The sequence below is a fragment of the Coloeus monedula genome (genome assembly GCF_965178545.1).
Source record: "Coloeus monedula genome assembly, chromosome: 9".
Classification (NCBI taxonomy): Eukaryota; Metazoa; Chordata; class Aves; order Passeriformes; family Corvidae; genus Coloeus; species Coloeus monedula.
Window position 1 is genome coordinate 13956446 of NC_138789.1, and position 17874 is coordinate 13974319.

Here is a 17874-nt window from a genome sequence, read left to right on the forward strand (position 1 = left end):
TTTTTTTTTTTTTTGCTGAACTAGTACACTTTGGATCTCATGCCAAAAAGCAATACAGTATTGACTGGAAAAGAGTGCTGAATTCACATACTATCATTATCTCTAAAAGTTTGTTTTGTGGCATTGGTTTCACATCACATCATGGAGTCTTGCTGGAGGGATATAAGCTCTCAACCAGCAGCTACCTTTTTGTGAAGCTGACCAGGCTAACCCAGAGCCTCTGATGTAATTTAGGCAGTTTAAAAAATTTTTTCCTAATATATATATAGATAGCTTCACATACAACCATGAAAAGTGTTATTCCTGCCTTAGGTTAAACTGCTTCATTTCTTTCTTTTTGACAGCTGCGGTCAATAGATGTTGACCAAAAGCTGTCAAATTTCCTGAGAAATGAGAAAGAATTTTTACTCCAGATGAGAAGAGGAGAGTTATTCATCTTCTGTCCTGGGAAATCCTTCCCTTATTTTGACAGGCTTTAAACAAATCGTTAGCTTTAATTAAGTTTGAAATGGGACAAATGCACAACCTGAACTGCTCCTTTTGGGATGTAAGAAGGCAGTAAAATTAACCATGAGTTTCTGCAATGGTGACTCTTGCTATAGTGATTGACTGTAATTCTGTATTTAGGTACTGTTGAAATTTTGTGTAAGTTTAGAGAGAGTGTTTTATGAAGACAATGTTCTCATAGGAGGAGGGAGAAAAGATAGCTGTGGAAAGGATAAATAATAAAATGCACATATATGTATAAAAGTGGTGAAGGCTACAGATACTGATTTGCAATGCTTTAAGCTGGAATGCCCATACTTTTACGTTTTCTTCATATTTTAATGAATAGCAAAAGAGTAATTCTTCACACGCAGAGTTGGGTTTTTTCTGTTGGTAGGGTTGGGGGGGGGGGGTTTGTTTTGTTTTTAAGTTACTATTTTTTTATGGTTTTCCAGACAAGAAATACTGGATAGACATATTTAAACTAACAGCTTATCAGGCTAGTACATCCTCATTTCATTTATGGGATCTCTGTAAAAGGTGCAGATCCATAGGTACACATCAAGCCAGTAGAGTGGATTGAATATGTGAGGAGTCTCTAGAAATGATCATTACTCACTTTCTAAACCTGCTCCAAACGGATCCTGTCCCTGCCTTTCCACACTGCAGGTTGTGGCAGGTAGTGCCACTGTAATGTTCAGAGGGAGAGTAGGATGGACCTGCTGCATGGAGGTTACCTGCAGACAGGCAAAGATTCTCTTCTCCTTTCTTGCCTTTCAGATGAAGGTACATTTGAGTCCTCTTGGGCCTTCAGACAGCGATTTGACTGAGGATAGGTTTAACTCTTCCCTAGCACACTATTGTTGAATGAAACAGTAAAGTGAGAGTAGTACATGTATTAAATTTAACAGCTGAGTCTTGCAAATTCTCACCTAAAAACACTTTCCTACACTACATCATTCTTGTAATCATAAAAGCACTCCCTCCTTTTCCCACAGATATGGTACTAGTTTGAAAAATGTATCTACTGCTCAGAATGAGGAACTTAACTGTAGAATATTTTTTCATCTAAAAAAATTCTCCAATGCTAATAGGTACAACAGGAATACAATATTTCTTTCTGGAAAACTAGTACAGAAAGAAAATCTGCCATGAGAAGAATGCTCTGATGAGGGACTGTTGGTGCCACTTGCCTACTCTTGCCTAGCTGTCAGCTTCTTGGGTGCTAAGTTAATAAAAAGACAAGTCCTCTGTAACTTACTATCAGCATTTATAATTGAAAACATGCTTACATAATGCATTATTTTAGCCATAAAATTCATAGGCAAGAGATATATATGAGAATAGTCTTGTGGCCATCAAAGACTTGAGGTGTACGAGGAAGATTAGACTTACTCTTGCATTAAATATGATAAAGTATTTTAATTTCTGAAACTTTGTTGTTTAGGTCATTGTAGTCAGTGATAGATGAGATTTAAGGACTTTATATGCAAGGTCTTACTGCATCTTGCAACACTCTTTTGTGCCATCTAGAACTTCCCATCATCACGGTCAGGATAATGGACCAGCACAAATCATCAATGTGACGTGTGGTGATAAATCCAATAGTCCTATGGAATGAAGCCTTTATACATATGTAAAGTCAGGATTTTGTCTCAGAAAAGTTATTGCAGGATATGGTCTATTTTCTGTAGTACTAATTAGACAAGATCAACTAATGTGCTCTACTGAGTGTTAACCTTTCTTATGAAGTTCTTAGGGAAAATCTTGTAACAGGTTGTTCTTTTTTATGACATCTTTCAGACTGCTCTTTGTATTCTTTATATATGCATGCATGTATATGTACATGCACTCACACACATGTGCTTCCCGAGGACTGTTTGCATAGTTAACAAATGTGTGTTAGTTACCCTAAAGAAGTTGTAATTCTATCTTTTGCATTATTCAAATGCTCTGAAAAGCTATTTAAATCCAAGTATTAAAAATATTTCTGTTATTAATGTGGAAAGTATCTCATGGTTTAAGGTAGTCCAGAGAATCAAATGCAGTTTTATGCCAGACAAACCTTTTCAGGTCCTTTTTCAAATGACTTTTGCAAAACTGGGCACCAAAGCAAGGTGAGTTGTAGGAGGTGCACCTCAGGCTGTCTGTCTCTCCTCTCTCCATTTATTAAACAGGCATAATAGTAATTCTCTGCCTCAGAGAGGTGTTCTGAATACAGTGTAAAGATTGTGCAGTAACAGGATAGTGCAAAAATGAGGGCCCTGCAAGAACACTGAAAATAGGTCACAATAAAAATTTCCAAAAATCTGCAGCAAGACATTTCTGTGGTAATCTCATCGTGGTTTTGTTTCTTTCCATGAAACACAAGGAGAGGTGACCTACTCTATGCTCAGCATTTTCACACTTCTTTTTAAACGGGCAGGATGTATCTGCCTTGGGGGTGATAGGACAGGGGATTCATCTCATTACTGATGCCAATTGCAATCATAGACAACTTGCTGCTTTAATTTCTGAGGACTTATGCTCATAGTTATGGTTGTAGTTAAGCTTATCATGTGATCATTTAGAAAAAAAGGTGAATAGTTGTTTTTCCTCTAGTATATCTACCCATTGGCAATGAGTAGTTAGGATTAAAAGCTTCATCTAGCCTAAGGCTATAATGAATATTCAGGAAAAATGGTTCTGTACTGTTGCTTAGGGAAGTAAAAAGACAACCCCTGTAACATTCAAATCTCCTGTGCCTTTGGAATAAACAAGCAGTATTTGATTAACAGGAAGACAGACGACACACTGATGTACAGCTTATACCAAAAGAGACTTTATATGGTATTAAATTACCAACAGATTCCTGTAGGTAGAGTGCATGAATCAATATTATGTTTTAGCTGATGATAATTTTAGCAAGCTTTTATTTAGATGGGGTTTGTTTAAAAAAAAAAATTAAAATACAGCAGATAAACAAAGTGTGCTAGCAATGGATGTTACAGTCCATTGGAGCATTTGTTCATTCTTCTGGATTGACACACAGTGCAAAATTATGCTACACATTCTGTTACAATCACACTGTATCATTATTAATGAGAGAACCAACAAACCCAGTTATGTGTAATGTAAAGGTAATTTTTAGCAACATGGTAGACTCTGAACCAAAAGCATTACAATCCTGTACTAAATTAAGCAGAATAATATTTTATTCAGTTCATTTTGTTGGTTTTCTGAATACAAATGCCCAGCTGTTTTTACAGCTAGTAACATTTTACACATCAAGCCTTTTAGAAAATATTTCTTAACTATGCAGACTTTGTCAACCACTTTATCAATGATAAAAGCTGCAGGCACTTTCAGAAACTTAGATTGGGGTGAAAAAAGATATTTGTGTTGTATTAGCAGTGACAGTATGTTTTATAATGTGATTTACAGGCTTCAAGATTCATTCTTTCACAAGTTTTATGCTCATCCTTGAAGGTTTTATAAATCCAAGAGAGAATGGGTAAAAGCAATTTGTAAATTGGGGTCAGTCTTTCAGAAACCCAAGTAGGTGGGAGGTCCTCAGTCAGTCAAATGAATTAGGCAAAATGAAGCCTGTACATAACCTCTTCAAAACTAGTTTTTGGTATTGTGCTACTCGCTTTATTAAATTTGCACCTAAGCTTAAAACTTTTGAATGGGACAAATTAGTATTCTCAGAAATCTGAAGTTTTGAACTGCATTTCTTTAGTCAGTGATTGCATTTAGAAATTAATTCTCTATTTCTAATTACTTTAGGATTTCTCAAAATTGTGTTCTTGTGTGACCTCTGCAAATTGGTCTTAGTCTAAAGGCAAGCAAGCTTCTATAGAGAGGTTGTGCCCCAGCCAGTGAATTTCCCATGGATTATACAAATGTAGTTTATTCATTTCCTATGAAAATTTTTTGTCTAGTGACATCAGTATCTTCTGGTTTCAGCCATCTGATAGCTTAGAATGCATTTTTCCAAGTCCTCAGTGCAAATAGAGAATTATGAAATTTATAAATTAAAAAATAACTTCTCTTAATGATCTATAGAAGAAAATGTGAATTAAAAAAAAAACCCTAAAACCAGGTGAGGATATTATTCCTCTTTGAGAATACATTAGTAGTCTGGAGAGCACAAAAGCTCTGGTATTCTCAGGCAGTCACTTCATGACAGAAGCCCCTCCCGTGGGCTGTGACCACTGGGCACTCTCAGGGTCACTGCTGTGAGGGGAGACAGGATGGGCTGAGGTGACTCTCTGGTGTTTGCTCCTGCACCAGGGGGAATCTGAGCACAAGGGGCTGGAGGCAGAGCAAGGAGGAGGAGGAGGAGGGTGGAAGAATGGATCATCTGGGTGTTCCAGCACAGCTCCGTTGTAGGACTTGTACTGAAAAGGGAAGCAGTGAGGTGTATCACGTGTGTGTGTCTTTGGGGTGTGGCACAAGGGTAAACTGAAATTTTTTTAGGTTAGCCAGCATTATCTCCATATGATATTTATTTAATGTGCAAATTAATTTGATAAAACATTATGGGGAAAAAATAATCTTTAGAAATACCTGTTTCAGTTCAGAATTCTCAAATTTAATGGGAATTCTAATTTTTTTTGCATAAAATTAATCACCTTTCCAATTTCTATCAGTAATTGTCTCACTATGCAACAAAGCACTGTTTTAACTTTTGTCTCATTTTTTCAGTGTTTACTCACTAAGCATTCCTTTTTTTTCCTTGGAATATTAAGTGAAATAGTATGAAAGATTTTACCTCCTTCACTAGAATTTTCAAATTATTTTCCTGTTAATTTACCAGTGATTTTATGGGTACCAAAAATGGGCAATTTTCCAAGGCTGATACAAGTGAGCCTTTCAAAAGGGCTTTGTCTAATCATGCGCTGTGCAATCACATATTTAAAGTGTTTACTAGCATGAGAAATAGAAGACTATTCTACTGCATTCATTGCATTAATCTTAGTGTGTGAGAAGTAGAACTGCTTGAAAATAAAGATCTTTATTTACTTTAGGGGGAAAAAAAGTTAATTATTATTTATTACAAAAGAAAAACTAGTTAAATTGTCTTAGGTAAGATGAAAACTGGGGTTTTATGAAAGACATCTCCCAGCAAGTTATTCAGTGTGGATTAAAGTAATTGTATTTTTTAAGGCATTAGTGTGTGCTGGAGTAAGAATTTTTATGGCGGCACTATAAGCACAACTAAGTCAGCATAATGAGTTATGTGGTGCCAACATCCTGAACATTATCACAAGGATTTCTAAGGAGAAGAATTAACATAAAGGATATACAATTCATGTCTTCTGGAGGGTCTCTCATTTCTGCATTGGGCCTCAAGGAAATTCAAAACAGAAATGAAAGTCAAAGCTGCAACTACTTTCATACTGCCAGTGCAGGGTTCATACATATTTCATGGCAGCTGCATGGGCGGGGAGATCACCGTTTTTATTGGGATGCCAGAGCTAAGTCTTAGGATTTTACTATTCATGTCAAGCACTGTGTACTTTGTAGGAACACAGCCTGTGGGGTTTTTGTTTGTATTTAACCATTGGTGTAAAAAGGAAAAACAACAAGGGGATATTTCCTGTGTGTTCACTATACTGGCAACCTTGGTGTCTTCTGGATTGTTTTAAATTAATTTTCATTTAGTCTCATTCCATTCTCAGTTACTACATAGCAATGCAGCTTTCTGAGTTTTTACAATATCCAAATGGGAGAAGATTATTCATATATGACAGATTTAATTATCTGAGAGAGTGATAAAGACTTAGTAAATGTAAATAATTGCTGCAGTACCAATTAGCCTACTCACAGGTAATACTTGTACTAAATCTTGTAATGGCACCATTCAATTTTTAACCAGAACATACAGCACATTCTACATGCATCAATATTGCAAATTTTAAGGTATTTGTTGAAGAGCATTATCAATTGCCAACAGAAAAATGAAACGAGTTACGTTGGACAAGAACCCTTGTATGTGCCAAATGCAGGTGTTCGTTCCACTGAGCTGTCCTCAGAGGAAAGGCTACTTGATTACAGTCTACATGAGATGTATTCCATAAGGGAAGTAAATGACTGGAAATCAGGAAAAGCCAACACTTGACAATTTCGATTTCTGGCTTTAACAGAGAAGATTTTGATCTTTCATTTACACTGTGGCCATCCCAAGTTGTTCTCAGAGTTCAGAAATCCTGAATTGTATTCTGATAGCCCTGCAACCTCGGTTCATCCTTGTTGTTCTGATCAAGGCATGATCAGACAATGCTTCAGGTTCACATTATTTTATACGATACTGCTTGTTTTTAATGTACCTTACATAGAATGAGTCATTAAAACTGAAAAATAATTTTTAAAATAAATGGGTAAAGTAGTCTCTGTCATCCAAAATGGGGTTTTACTCTCTCTGGGAAGGCAACATTTTGTGAAATCTTTGTCTTCTGGAAAAAAAATTCCTTTTTTTCCATGAAATAGCCTTTCTGTAGTGGATTTGCAGTTACTTGATGTGTCTGAAATAAGTTAACTAATGAGAGGAAGTCCAGTCTGATGTGCAATTTCACAAAATTGCAGTATAGTCACTTAAAAAAAAAGTTTTCTATTTCCTTAATGTACCTTTTGTTCATATTACTTTTAATTATGTTCTATATTTATCTGGCCTATTTGAACAGGATCCAGAGCTGGTACGGAACATCTGTCGCTGGGTTAGACAAGCTGTTCACATTCCTTTCTTTGCCAAACTGACCCCAAATGTCACTGATATTGTGAAAATTGGAGTGGCTGCGCGGGAAGGTGAGTGACTCCAGTGCACAAGTTGTGCAGATTACTAATTTGCTGGATGAGGTAAGATAGGAATGTTGCAGGAATAACAGATAACAACAGAAACTAATATGAAAATATTTTGTTTGATGTATTTAGAATAAGCAGAGTAATCAAAAGTTTCCTAATTTTGGCCATGCATCTAGAACAGAGCAATATTTGAAGAGAACCATGTTAGACTGTGAACAATAAATTGTATATGTTTTTGTGTGTTTCCCTGAATGCTCCTATTTCTGTCATATTTATATGTTTACCAGACCACTGTAAATCCCCCTATTCCCATATTTAGTAGTGAAAATGATGTGTGTGTTCTGAGAAAACAAAAATACACCATTTGAAGTTATATATTTTTTCTTCCTTAGAGCTTAAAGCAAATAAGTTTGCAAGTAGGTGTCCATCACTTAGAACCATGGTAATTGTTTCTTTGTCACATTGCTTCTTTTGTCTTGCTGCACAGAAGCTTGGAGGAGGTGGCCACTGTGTTGGGGTACCTTGGGGTGTTGAGCAACCACTGTAGCAGGTTCTGTCCCACACAGCTGAAGGGCAGAGATCTGCCTGTCAGCCCCAGTGTTTGCACATGCTGTCTTATAGCCCTTACAGCTCTTTCAGCTGATGCAGCCTGCCCTGAAGCTAATGCTAGATTTATTAGCCCAGGATCGGTCATAAGGACCTTTCTGTGTATCCCCTTGCAGTTTGTTGCTTTTGTGCACCAGCTGTTTATTTGAATTTCTAGTTATTTCAGTCTTTCACAGGTTTTCTGCTGTATTTTATCCTGTCTTGTTCATATACACATGATTGAACATAAAGTGACTGACCTTTTCTTTCACAGGTGGCGCAGATGGGGTTACAGCCACCAACACTGTGTCAGGACTGATGGGACTGAAAGCAGACAGCACACCTTGGCCAGCAGTTGGTCGAGGACTGAGGACCACATATGGTGGCATGTCAGGTAGGTGTTGCCCTTTTTGATGCATGGTACTTCCTTAGAGGCTTTCGAAACATCAGGAGGTCCTTGTAGTGGACTAGAATATCATGTCTGCAGTCTCACCGAGTCCTTAAAGCTCACTGCTGGTCAATGTTTCTAAGTCATGACAGATGGAACAGATTAAGTGTGAAGGCTCTTGGGTTGCCCTTTCCTTAATGGTAAAGCACTGCATCAGAATACTGCAATAGGGTCACTGGAGAGGGAAGGAAATCTCTTCCCTCGTGACCCTCTGTTTTCCTCAAATTTTTCATCCTGTCACAATTGTCAGGCCCCACGGTAGACAGAGGCTAATGAAAGGGCATCGCAGGGGGAAATATCAACAATCCAAATGCAGTGTATGTTTCATAGCCTTATCTCCAGCCTTCCTCCCTCCTTCCCACTAAGTGCACCTTTTCCAGGAAGGTTATTTCCTCCTCTTCTCACTGTGGTAAAAATGATAGACAGTATGAGGCAAATATATGCATATTTTTTAACCTATTACTCAAGATGTACAAGAATATCTTGTGTAGGCCATATTTGCAAGTCCTGCTTCACAGTTTAGTTTTCAAACCAGTAGCAAAACTTTTACACTCCAGTCCAGTGCTGGTACACACTAATGTATTAATCTATTGACCCTGTGTACTCTGTTGCTGTGACAACACAAACTTGGCCCTGCAAAGACAATACTATGAGCTTCTTCACTTCACTGGTATGGACATTTGTCTCCTTTGTGATAGAGGTAGTAGTAAATATACATAAAAGTAATAGCATCCTCCTGATTGAGTCAAATGTTATTCTATTGGGCCCGCCTCCTACCTCACCCCAAAAACATAATCAGAGGAGACCAGACAGGCAAAAATATTTTTTGTAACCGGTGTTTATCCTTAGAGAACCATTGGAAATGTAGCAAAAGATGACTTTTAAACAAACTTTAATTCACATGAGTGTATTCAGTGGCAAATTGCATTCTTGCCTCAGATAATTACATAGAATTTGGAATTTTTTAGAGAACGCTGAAAAATAAGAAAGTGATAACAATCAGAAAAAATCTTTATGCCCATCGCATAATGATTATTTCACAGTGACAGTCCAATAAGATGTTATATTTTAATATTATGCAAAATGGGAGGAAGAAGGGAACAAGAAGAGAACAGCTACAGCCCATTTCAATTTCTCTAGCCTGCCATGTTGACAGGAAAAGAATAAAGGAGGTCACAGTGGGTGCTGTGCATTAAAAATTAATAAAAGAACTATTGCAGTAGTATTTTATATAAGTAACACCATTCACATTTTCTCATTTAAGTTGCAATTTCTGAATATTCCCTCCTACCATAAGTCTGCCTAATAAAATCTGTAAAATGGCTGCATTATGAGAACTGTGTCTCTTATGTCACAAATTTGAAACATGTATGTGGCGTAAATTACAGTGGCACCTGCATGCCCAGCTGTGAGGATGTACCAGAACTTCTGTGGTTTACAATACTAAATGGACCTGAGGAAAAGTTCTTTCTTTATTTTATTTATATGTGTGTGTGTGTGTGTGTGTGTGTGTGTAACTATAATTTTTTTTTTCCCCTGAAGTTTTACATGTATCAGAGGGGAGAGAAAATTACATTTTAGGACGCACCATTACCTATGATGCAAATCTGCTTATTTAAAAAAATATGTAAAACACTGAAGTGCTGTCAATTTATTATGTTTTGAAAGAGCAAAATGTAACAGACCAATATATAAACATTTCTTTGTGATAGTTGGCATTACTGGGTCCCAATCCCACAACTCCTTGCACAAAAGAAAGCCACAGAGCCAATAAAGTCAATAGCTCGGCAGCATGTTGCACTACTTTCTGCTCAGCAGTCAGGTATAGCAGTATACAAATTTCCAAAAGCAGGAAAGCAATTTTAAACCAGGAGAGCTAGCATGCTTACAAGAAGACAAAAAGTGGGAGAGCGTGTCATCTTGTCAGAGCAAGGGCCAGGGTGGCCGTACTTCTGTTCCCGGCTGTGCCGCGGCGCAGACGTGTGGCCTGCAGCCAGACACTTGACCTTTCCGTGCTTTATTTCTCCTGTCTCTGGAATGGCAGGAACACCACTTACATGCCTACAGGCTTGGTGGGAAGTGCTCTATGGCATGAAAGTCGCTCACAGTGTAACATACTGGTTTCTATTTTGATGTGTGTAAACTTCTTGTTTTATTTTATTATCTGATAGAGTCAGTAAGTTTTTGTTGTTTTTTCCAAATAATTCCTCTCAAGAGAGAATTAATTTTTGAAGTGAAAGACAGCACTATTATAGAAGCAATAAGTCTGCTTCATTTTCGGTGTGTTTTCCCAAAGCACAGCTGGTTCATTGTTGTTCTGTCGTGCACAAACCTAGGGCAGATAACAGCGCACAGCCAAGCTGGATCAGGCTTTCTGGATTTTTCCATGTGTGTAAATTCTGGACTGGCAGTGATGCTCACATGGCACAGAGGTACAGTGAGTGAGGCAGGAGTCCCTGTCCTGTAGGGTGCCACACTCAGGGTGCTGTGTGACCGTGGGTGGGGTGGGAGCTGGCCCCAGCCCTGTGGTGGTCTCAGCACAGGGTCCCCTTAGGTGTCCTGGTGAGGTCTGAAATGCACCTTGACTCAACACTGGTGACCCTCAGCATTGTCCAGCCCCTGTGTCTGCCTGCTGGCCCTGGCAGCAACCAGGGCATGGGACGAGAAGTTGGTCTAGTAAAGGACTGAGGTTCTCCAGGGATTTATAAATGCACTGTGTCCACAGTTCGCTAGGGCAGTGCCGGTTGCCTTCTCCAGGTGGATGCAAACTCCCCCCTCTGAGTCTGATGAAGGTTTCCAACGAAGAGCAAGTAACTAAGATGTGTTAGTGACCTGGCCTAGGAGCTGCCCAGAATTTTGACTGACAGACTTCCCTGTCCTTCAGTGTTCAAAAGTGTGCTCCTACGTGGCCATATACTGAACAAATATTTTCCACATAACATTTCCCCTTGGACTCCTCATCCCTTCTGTTCTTGTCTGCCTCATGCAGAAGCAGCTATATGCAGGAGGTTCATTCTTCATTTTTCTGGATGAGAGACATTGAAACAGGATGGTTTTTTTTTTTTTTTATAATTCCTTTTAATTTACTAAAGGACAGGTAGTTTCCTAGGATTTGTCTAACATACACAAAAATAATAATAAAAAACAAGTTTATTAACATCATTACCAAATCCTGAGATGTGTTGAGAACAGATTTTTATCTCTGGTTTTTTTTAAACATTTTTGAAACAATCTTTCAAAGAAGAAGAGACTTAATGGGATTACTTTGAAACCCCCATTTAGTTTTGAGTTGTTACAGTGAGTGTTTCCTTGCCAGCCAGTGCTCAGGCAGTGACCTTCCTGTTTTGATCTAATCTGATCAGCTGAAAATTGCTAAACTGCAAGAGGCATCACTGTTTCCTCCTTCCTACCCTCCTGTTTCTTGGGTGGTTTTGACAGGGAAGGATCCCAGTATCCCAGGTGGATGTGTGACTACCAGACTGTAGGATTAGTCTCTCTCTTCTCCACTTCCCTGCAAATATTGAATTATTAATACAAAGTGAAACAGCTCTCACAGGATACACACTCACACTAACACAGCCTGCTGACCTGCTCATGAGCCTTACTTGGGAGAGCCAGGTTTAAATCCCAAGTGTGAGCCCAGGTTATAGCTGGGCCCCCTGGATTCCGAGTTTACCCTCCAAATATTGAGCACTATAAAATCTCATAGGTTTTTCTTCTTCTTTCTCCTCTATCCTGGTGACAAAAAAAATATATTCAGGGAAAATTTCACTTTAATTTTGATAAATTTCTGTTTTCTAAAGAAAATTAATTTCCAATTTGCACTGTGGAGCATTGGATGAGTCCAAAGGCTGTGGTAGCCCTGCAGATTTTTGTGGCCCTGTTATATGAGAGGACATTGTGCTTAGAGGATCCCCCAGTCTTCATCCATTTTTTAAAATGAACTTATAGGAACTGCCCATTGCTCAAAAAGTGTAAGTGTCCTAATGAATTCTACAAAATATGGTTAAGGAAGTAAGCCCTTATGATGAAAGAAAAATATTTAAATTAAGATACAGTTTTTCAAGCTGTATAACTGTCATATGTGCTTGCAGCATTAGAGACAGTTTGATTTCCATTAAGAAGCTTTTAGAATGGATCTAGCAGTACTTGTATAGTTTAAGAATGTAGAATACATGAGATTTTATCCTGAGTTGTTCTTATACATGGGCAGAGTATTTGCAGGGTATTTGTTTTTTGAAAGGAGGCTAATGGTGGGGTTTTTATCCTCACAAAGAATAAGGACCTCTGGCTCTGAAAGAGATGTTTTAGTTTGTATAAGTATAAATTATTTTAAAAATGCTTATTCTGGTATTTTATAGATACCAGAAAAAGATGCCAGGTTTCTCAGAGAAATGTTAATATACTGTCAGCAGCTGCAAGCTTCCCTAAGATTTCTTTCCTTGAAATGTATTTTAAAATTAAAAAAAAAAAAAAGTTTTTTTCCATGAGCTTTCACACTGTGCTTCCAGATTCCAGATGCATTTTGTAAAACACATCACATTGCAGCACAATAGGATATCTATTGCAGGCAAAATAGAGCAGAGCTTCTGTTTGAATTTCCATGGTTTTTTGTTCTTTGTCATCTGTTTGTTTCTTTGTTTTTGTCTGGAAGCCAAATCCTTAGGGGTTAAATTTATAAAACCATACACTGGACTTAGCAAAAACTTAGGTTAAAAGCAAATCTCTCTATGGTGCACTCACTATGTATTCTTTTAATGCTTTGTTTCAGAAATATTGCAGTATTTTACAGTAGCAGTTCAAATACCTCATGTCTGTGTGCTGTTATTGCTTTGTCCATTTATTGTATACCATAGCACTTTGGCATTATTTGCACAAATGTATGGGACAGCATCTGCTAGTACATGAGCTTGTTTTCCAGAAAAGGAGAGATTCAGGAAGCTGTGTGTTGATAACTCCATAGCTGCCCACAAGGGGTATCAGAAGGAGGATACCTGGGTGGCAAATTCACTCATTAAATGCAGGAATGTATAATTGTTGGAAACAAGCAGGGGCAGTTAATTTTAGTTACTTTTTGAAGTTAGTAGGGCTGTCTGTTTTTACAAAAAAACACTGTCCAACAGCAATTGTGACATTCAAGGGAATGTTTTTCAGGAGTTATTGAATTAAAATATATATTGACATTATTAATTGAGGCATATATTCTAATCTGAAATGTATGAATTATATTGAAAGAGAAAAAAAAATTGAATATAGTAATAAGGGCTGCCTTTTAATTTTAATTCGATGACACATCATTAAAAGAAAAGTGAAAAAACCAGCCAAGAGCATTCACTTTACTCATCACAGTTCTGTCAGTGACAGTGCAGTGTGGATTTTGGTCAATAGAAATGAATGAAAAGCTGCCCATCACTGGAAACAAAACAAAATGTATGTATGCATAGGCACTTCTGTTTAGTATAAATATTTACCAAGAGTTAAAGACTATTTACATTAACATATATTTATAAAACAGTGTGGAAAGGGGTGAAAAACAAATATATGCAGTAGTACAATTTTAATTTTGTTTTATTATTCCTGTTCAATGTAGCTCAGCCATTAAAAGCCCTTATTTGCATATATTATGTCAGGATTCACAAAGAGTCCTCTGTTTTCTGTCGTGTCCTTGCAGCAGTCTGATTTCTCTTAGTGTGCTGCCATCACTGGTCTGTGCAGGAGAGATCAGAGCCCTAATAATAGATTTTTGACAGGGAGCTCGCCTGCTACCTGCCCTACACAAATCCTCACTGTTCATGTTTGCTTCATGGCAACAAAGCAGACAGAAGGAAAATGCCAAGTGCTGAGTTTGAGGTACAGCCCTGCCATAGCTTGACATTTCAGCAGAACAGCAGTTTATGAGATGCATAATTTTTCATCTGGGACTCAGCTGCCATTTTCATAGAGGCTTGCAGCTCATCGACTGACTGCAAGTAGGGCAAAGGTTTACAGCATAGATCAAGGTCTACATCCTTCCTATAGCTATTTAAAAATAAGTATTATTCTCTAGATAAGGTCAGAGAACTAAGCATATTTTTTCAATTTTTAATATTTTCTAGCCGATTTCATTCCCACAAAGAAAACACTTTACACTTTTAGCACAGGTACCATTTGTAGTTGATTAAAAACGATCATAATTGATTTCATTCACCAAATGATTAAATGAGTCCTAGAGAAAGAATGAAGGAGGAGTCTTTAACAGAGCATATGAACAAAGCTGTGTTTTCTCCTCCTCTTACTTTGAAAAAAGCCTGTTCTGAGCTTGAAATGAATTAAAAGTCTTTACTACTTAAGTGTAATTGGTTTGTGGTTTATTATTGTTAGAGATTGGATTTAAATTTTCACATTCATGCACATGTACTTGGGAAACAAATGCAGTGTAGGTACATGTAAGTGAGTGTTTAATTTAGAATTACACATCTCTGTGAGCTTCAGTAACAGTTCACCATGTCAGAGCCTCATATAGAACAATGGTACAGTACATTGGATTAATTAAAGAAGCCTTGCAGAGAACTGAATTCTCAGTATGTCAAGATTTCAATTTTATGTTAAATATTTTCTAAAGGCCAGACCCTTAAATCTCAGGGGCTGTACCAAGCAGTGAGCTGTGAATTTAACCATAGGCTAACTGCTAATGATAAGGAAAAGAGTCCAAGTTGAGGCAGCTGTAATACAGTCATTGGATTAGGCTATCAATCACTCAGTTCCCTCAGGAACAGGCAAAGACGACAAAACAGTGAAAAGGGAAATTAGGAAGGGAGGGCATGACTAGAATGAGATTCTTCACCAAATATATCTGTTAGTTGGCTGAATCCCCCAAGCATCAGACAGGAATGTCCAGCATTGCTCTCAGACTAAAAGCCAAGTATTTGTTCCAAAGTCCTAGAAAACCATCAAATCATCATTAAATGCTGCTGTTCTGTGCAGGCTGCTAGAAATGCAATTGGCTATATTCTCCTGGTTTAATAGCCTGTAATTAGGTTAATCTCTAAACTGCTGCTGTTGAACACTCTGGATTTACTGTTTATATCAGAGCTCATATAGAATATGTACGGTTGAAATAACTTACTTCACAGTTGATTGGGGTTTTTAATAATCAGATAACTGTTAAGCTATCAAGTCTTACTCATGGCAACCAAAGGCATGTGTCAGAAAGCAATTCAGATAAAATCATAAATTCTTCTCAGACATAATATGGTAAAAATAAGAGAAAATCACTGCAGCGTAGATTGGGGGGAAAAGAGCATGGGAGAAAGAACATGAAGGTTTTTTCTGGGTGCAAGTAGATAAAATGGGAAATCTGTTCATATAATGGTATGGCTTAACATGATTGAGTAATGAGTGCTCTCATAGTTAAGATCTTGAAGACATAGTCTGATTAACAAAGAAGGAAATGAAAAGGTAAAAGAGATGTCCGAGCATTTTAAAGCAGGTTGGTGGAGCGGGGGCTTGTATTTAAACCTGGTTACAGCAGTGGGTATAGGTGAATGTACCACAGGTAAGCTGTGGCCTGATAAGGAGGTGTAAGTCAGTCAGGAACAGAAATTTTTTCCTTCTGGTAATATCAGCCAGATTGAAGCCAGTGGTGGTGTCTTTGTCAGCACAAGTTGATTGCCTTTCTGTGTCTGTCAGGTCTGGGGAAAAGGTGTCTCTTTCTTGTACGGTCACCTCTTCTAATTTTAAACAATGACTCACCAAAAAAAAAACCTCTCTGAGTATTTTTGTGTCATGTCTTTTGGAGATTATTGTGTTTAAAACTGAAATATTTCTGTTGTAAAAAGATTGGTATAATTAATTTCAGAGGTCATTTAAGTATAAATACTTCTAGTATCTTAAGAATTTTTTGCTTGAAAAGTACTTGGCATTTAAGTACTTTCAGTTTATTCTAACACAGGAATGAAAATATTATCAAAAATTTCAAATGGACATTAAAATAATAAAAATCAAGAAAAGCTGTGGTGAAGTCTACTCCTAGGTTTGTTTGCCATTAAGTCTCAGCAGGTCTCTCAGTCTTGCTCACTTCTCTCCACAGATAGTCACAATGAAGTCAAAATTTCTTTTGACTTCAAAATGATGCTTGAATGGTGTCTAGAGACTGTGATAGTACGCAGTATAACTCTCCAGCCTTTCATACAATTGAAAGGCTACTACTCACCGAAAAAATATGTCTAAACTGAGAGAACTGTGTGCCCTGTTGTCCCAGCAGCTGCTCAGTGACTGGTTGGAAGGGTCACTCCGGCTGCTGACCTTTCTCTGGCGATCATTAAGTTAGAGTTGGGCCAAGCTTTCCTCTCTCAGCGTGCAGGTGATGCGCATGTACATTCTGTCATTCCAGAAGAAGTGGGTAGGCGTGTGGTCGTGGACTGGAGCACAAAGAAGATGGTTTCAGTGGCAGCGTTCAAGTTGGCCTGTAGGTGTACAAAGCTTTGTTTGCAGTGTATGTGTATGATGCATTAAAACCTGTATACTTGTTATGAGAGTTTAGGGAGCTTCAGTATAGGAGGCTGAGGAAAGACCTGGCCAAGGAAATAGGCTCCCAGTTCATGTGATTTCATGTCAGTGTTACAAGCTCCTATTGTTGATCACGCATGGCCCATAATGATCTTTTCTGCTGACTTGTTCCATAGCCGAATCAACAGCAGGGTTGGTTGGTGGTACAGGTGGTACTTAAGAGTGATGAATGAGACAAGTGCCTTCTGTTGAAATTATTAACTGTACCCGTCACTCAGAGCAGAAGCTCTAATTATAATCTCCCTGCCTCCCAAAGATGACCCAAAACCAAACCAAGAATCTGGTAGAGTTTGTAAACAATTTGGAGTAACAATTGTTACAGAGCAGAGGTTAAAACCCCTGAGTTTGACCTGGTGTGTCTCAAGCATGTTCATTTTTTTCAGTACCTTGCTTTGCATATTGATTTGCACTAGTCACCAAGTGTCATATGTTGTCTGTAGAGCCCATCTTTATTCTGTGGAGGGCACGTTCTCACGTGAAGAGTAAACATGTTTTTACATTTAGGGAAAAAAAAAATTGCATCACATTTACAGATCAAAATATTAGCTAACAAATAATAGAAAAATGACTTCTTATTTAACATTTACTAGTCTGGAGCTTCTTCCCATTCTTCTTTCTCTCTGTGGGACAGCTGTGCTTGCAGAATAGGCTGACTTACTACTGTCTTCTCTCATCACTGTGGGGATCCTGGCAGTGCTGACAGAACACCCCAACTCTCTATTGTGTGCGAGCTCCTCCCTCTGGATCAGTAGCCTGGGTTGCCTCCACAGCTTACGCATCTCTGTGAGGATGTTGAGGCTCTCACCATTCCCAGCACCTACAAAGTGCTTGATTGATGTGTTTTAGAAATGGGTCACAAAGTGTCTTGAAGAGAGGGTTTCACAGTTACCTAAATGTGTGCTTGCTATGATTAATCCTGTTGCAGGATATTTTGACAATCAGATATGGAGGTTTAGGGGGAAAAAAAAAACCAAAAGAAATTATCCTTGGAACAAGTTTAAACCTAAGGCATTGGTTTACAC

General features: G+C 38.0%; 1 protein-coding gene across 1 annotated transcript in view; it reads left to right on the plus strand.

Annotated features, from left to right (window-relative positions):
• Nucleotides 1-17874, plus strand: part of DPYD (dihydropyrimidine dehydrogenase) — a 348807-nt gene that overhangs the window by 248878 nt on the left and 82055 nt on the right. Inside the window, exons 17-18 of the mRNA XM_082286925.1 lie at nucleotides 7155-7275; nucleotides 8132-8251. Coding sequence (XP_082143051.1) covers nucleotides 7155-7275; nucleotides 8132-8251 — 241 coding nt within the window. The remainder of the gene's footprint in view (nucleotides 1-7154; nucleotides 7276-8131; nucleotides 8252-17874) is intronic.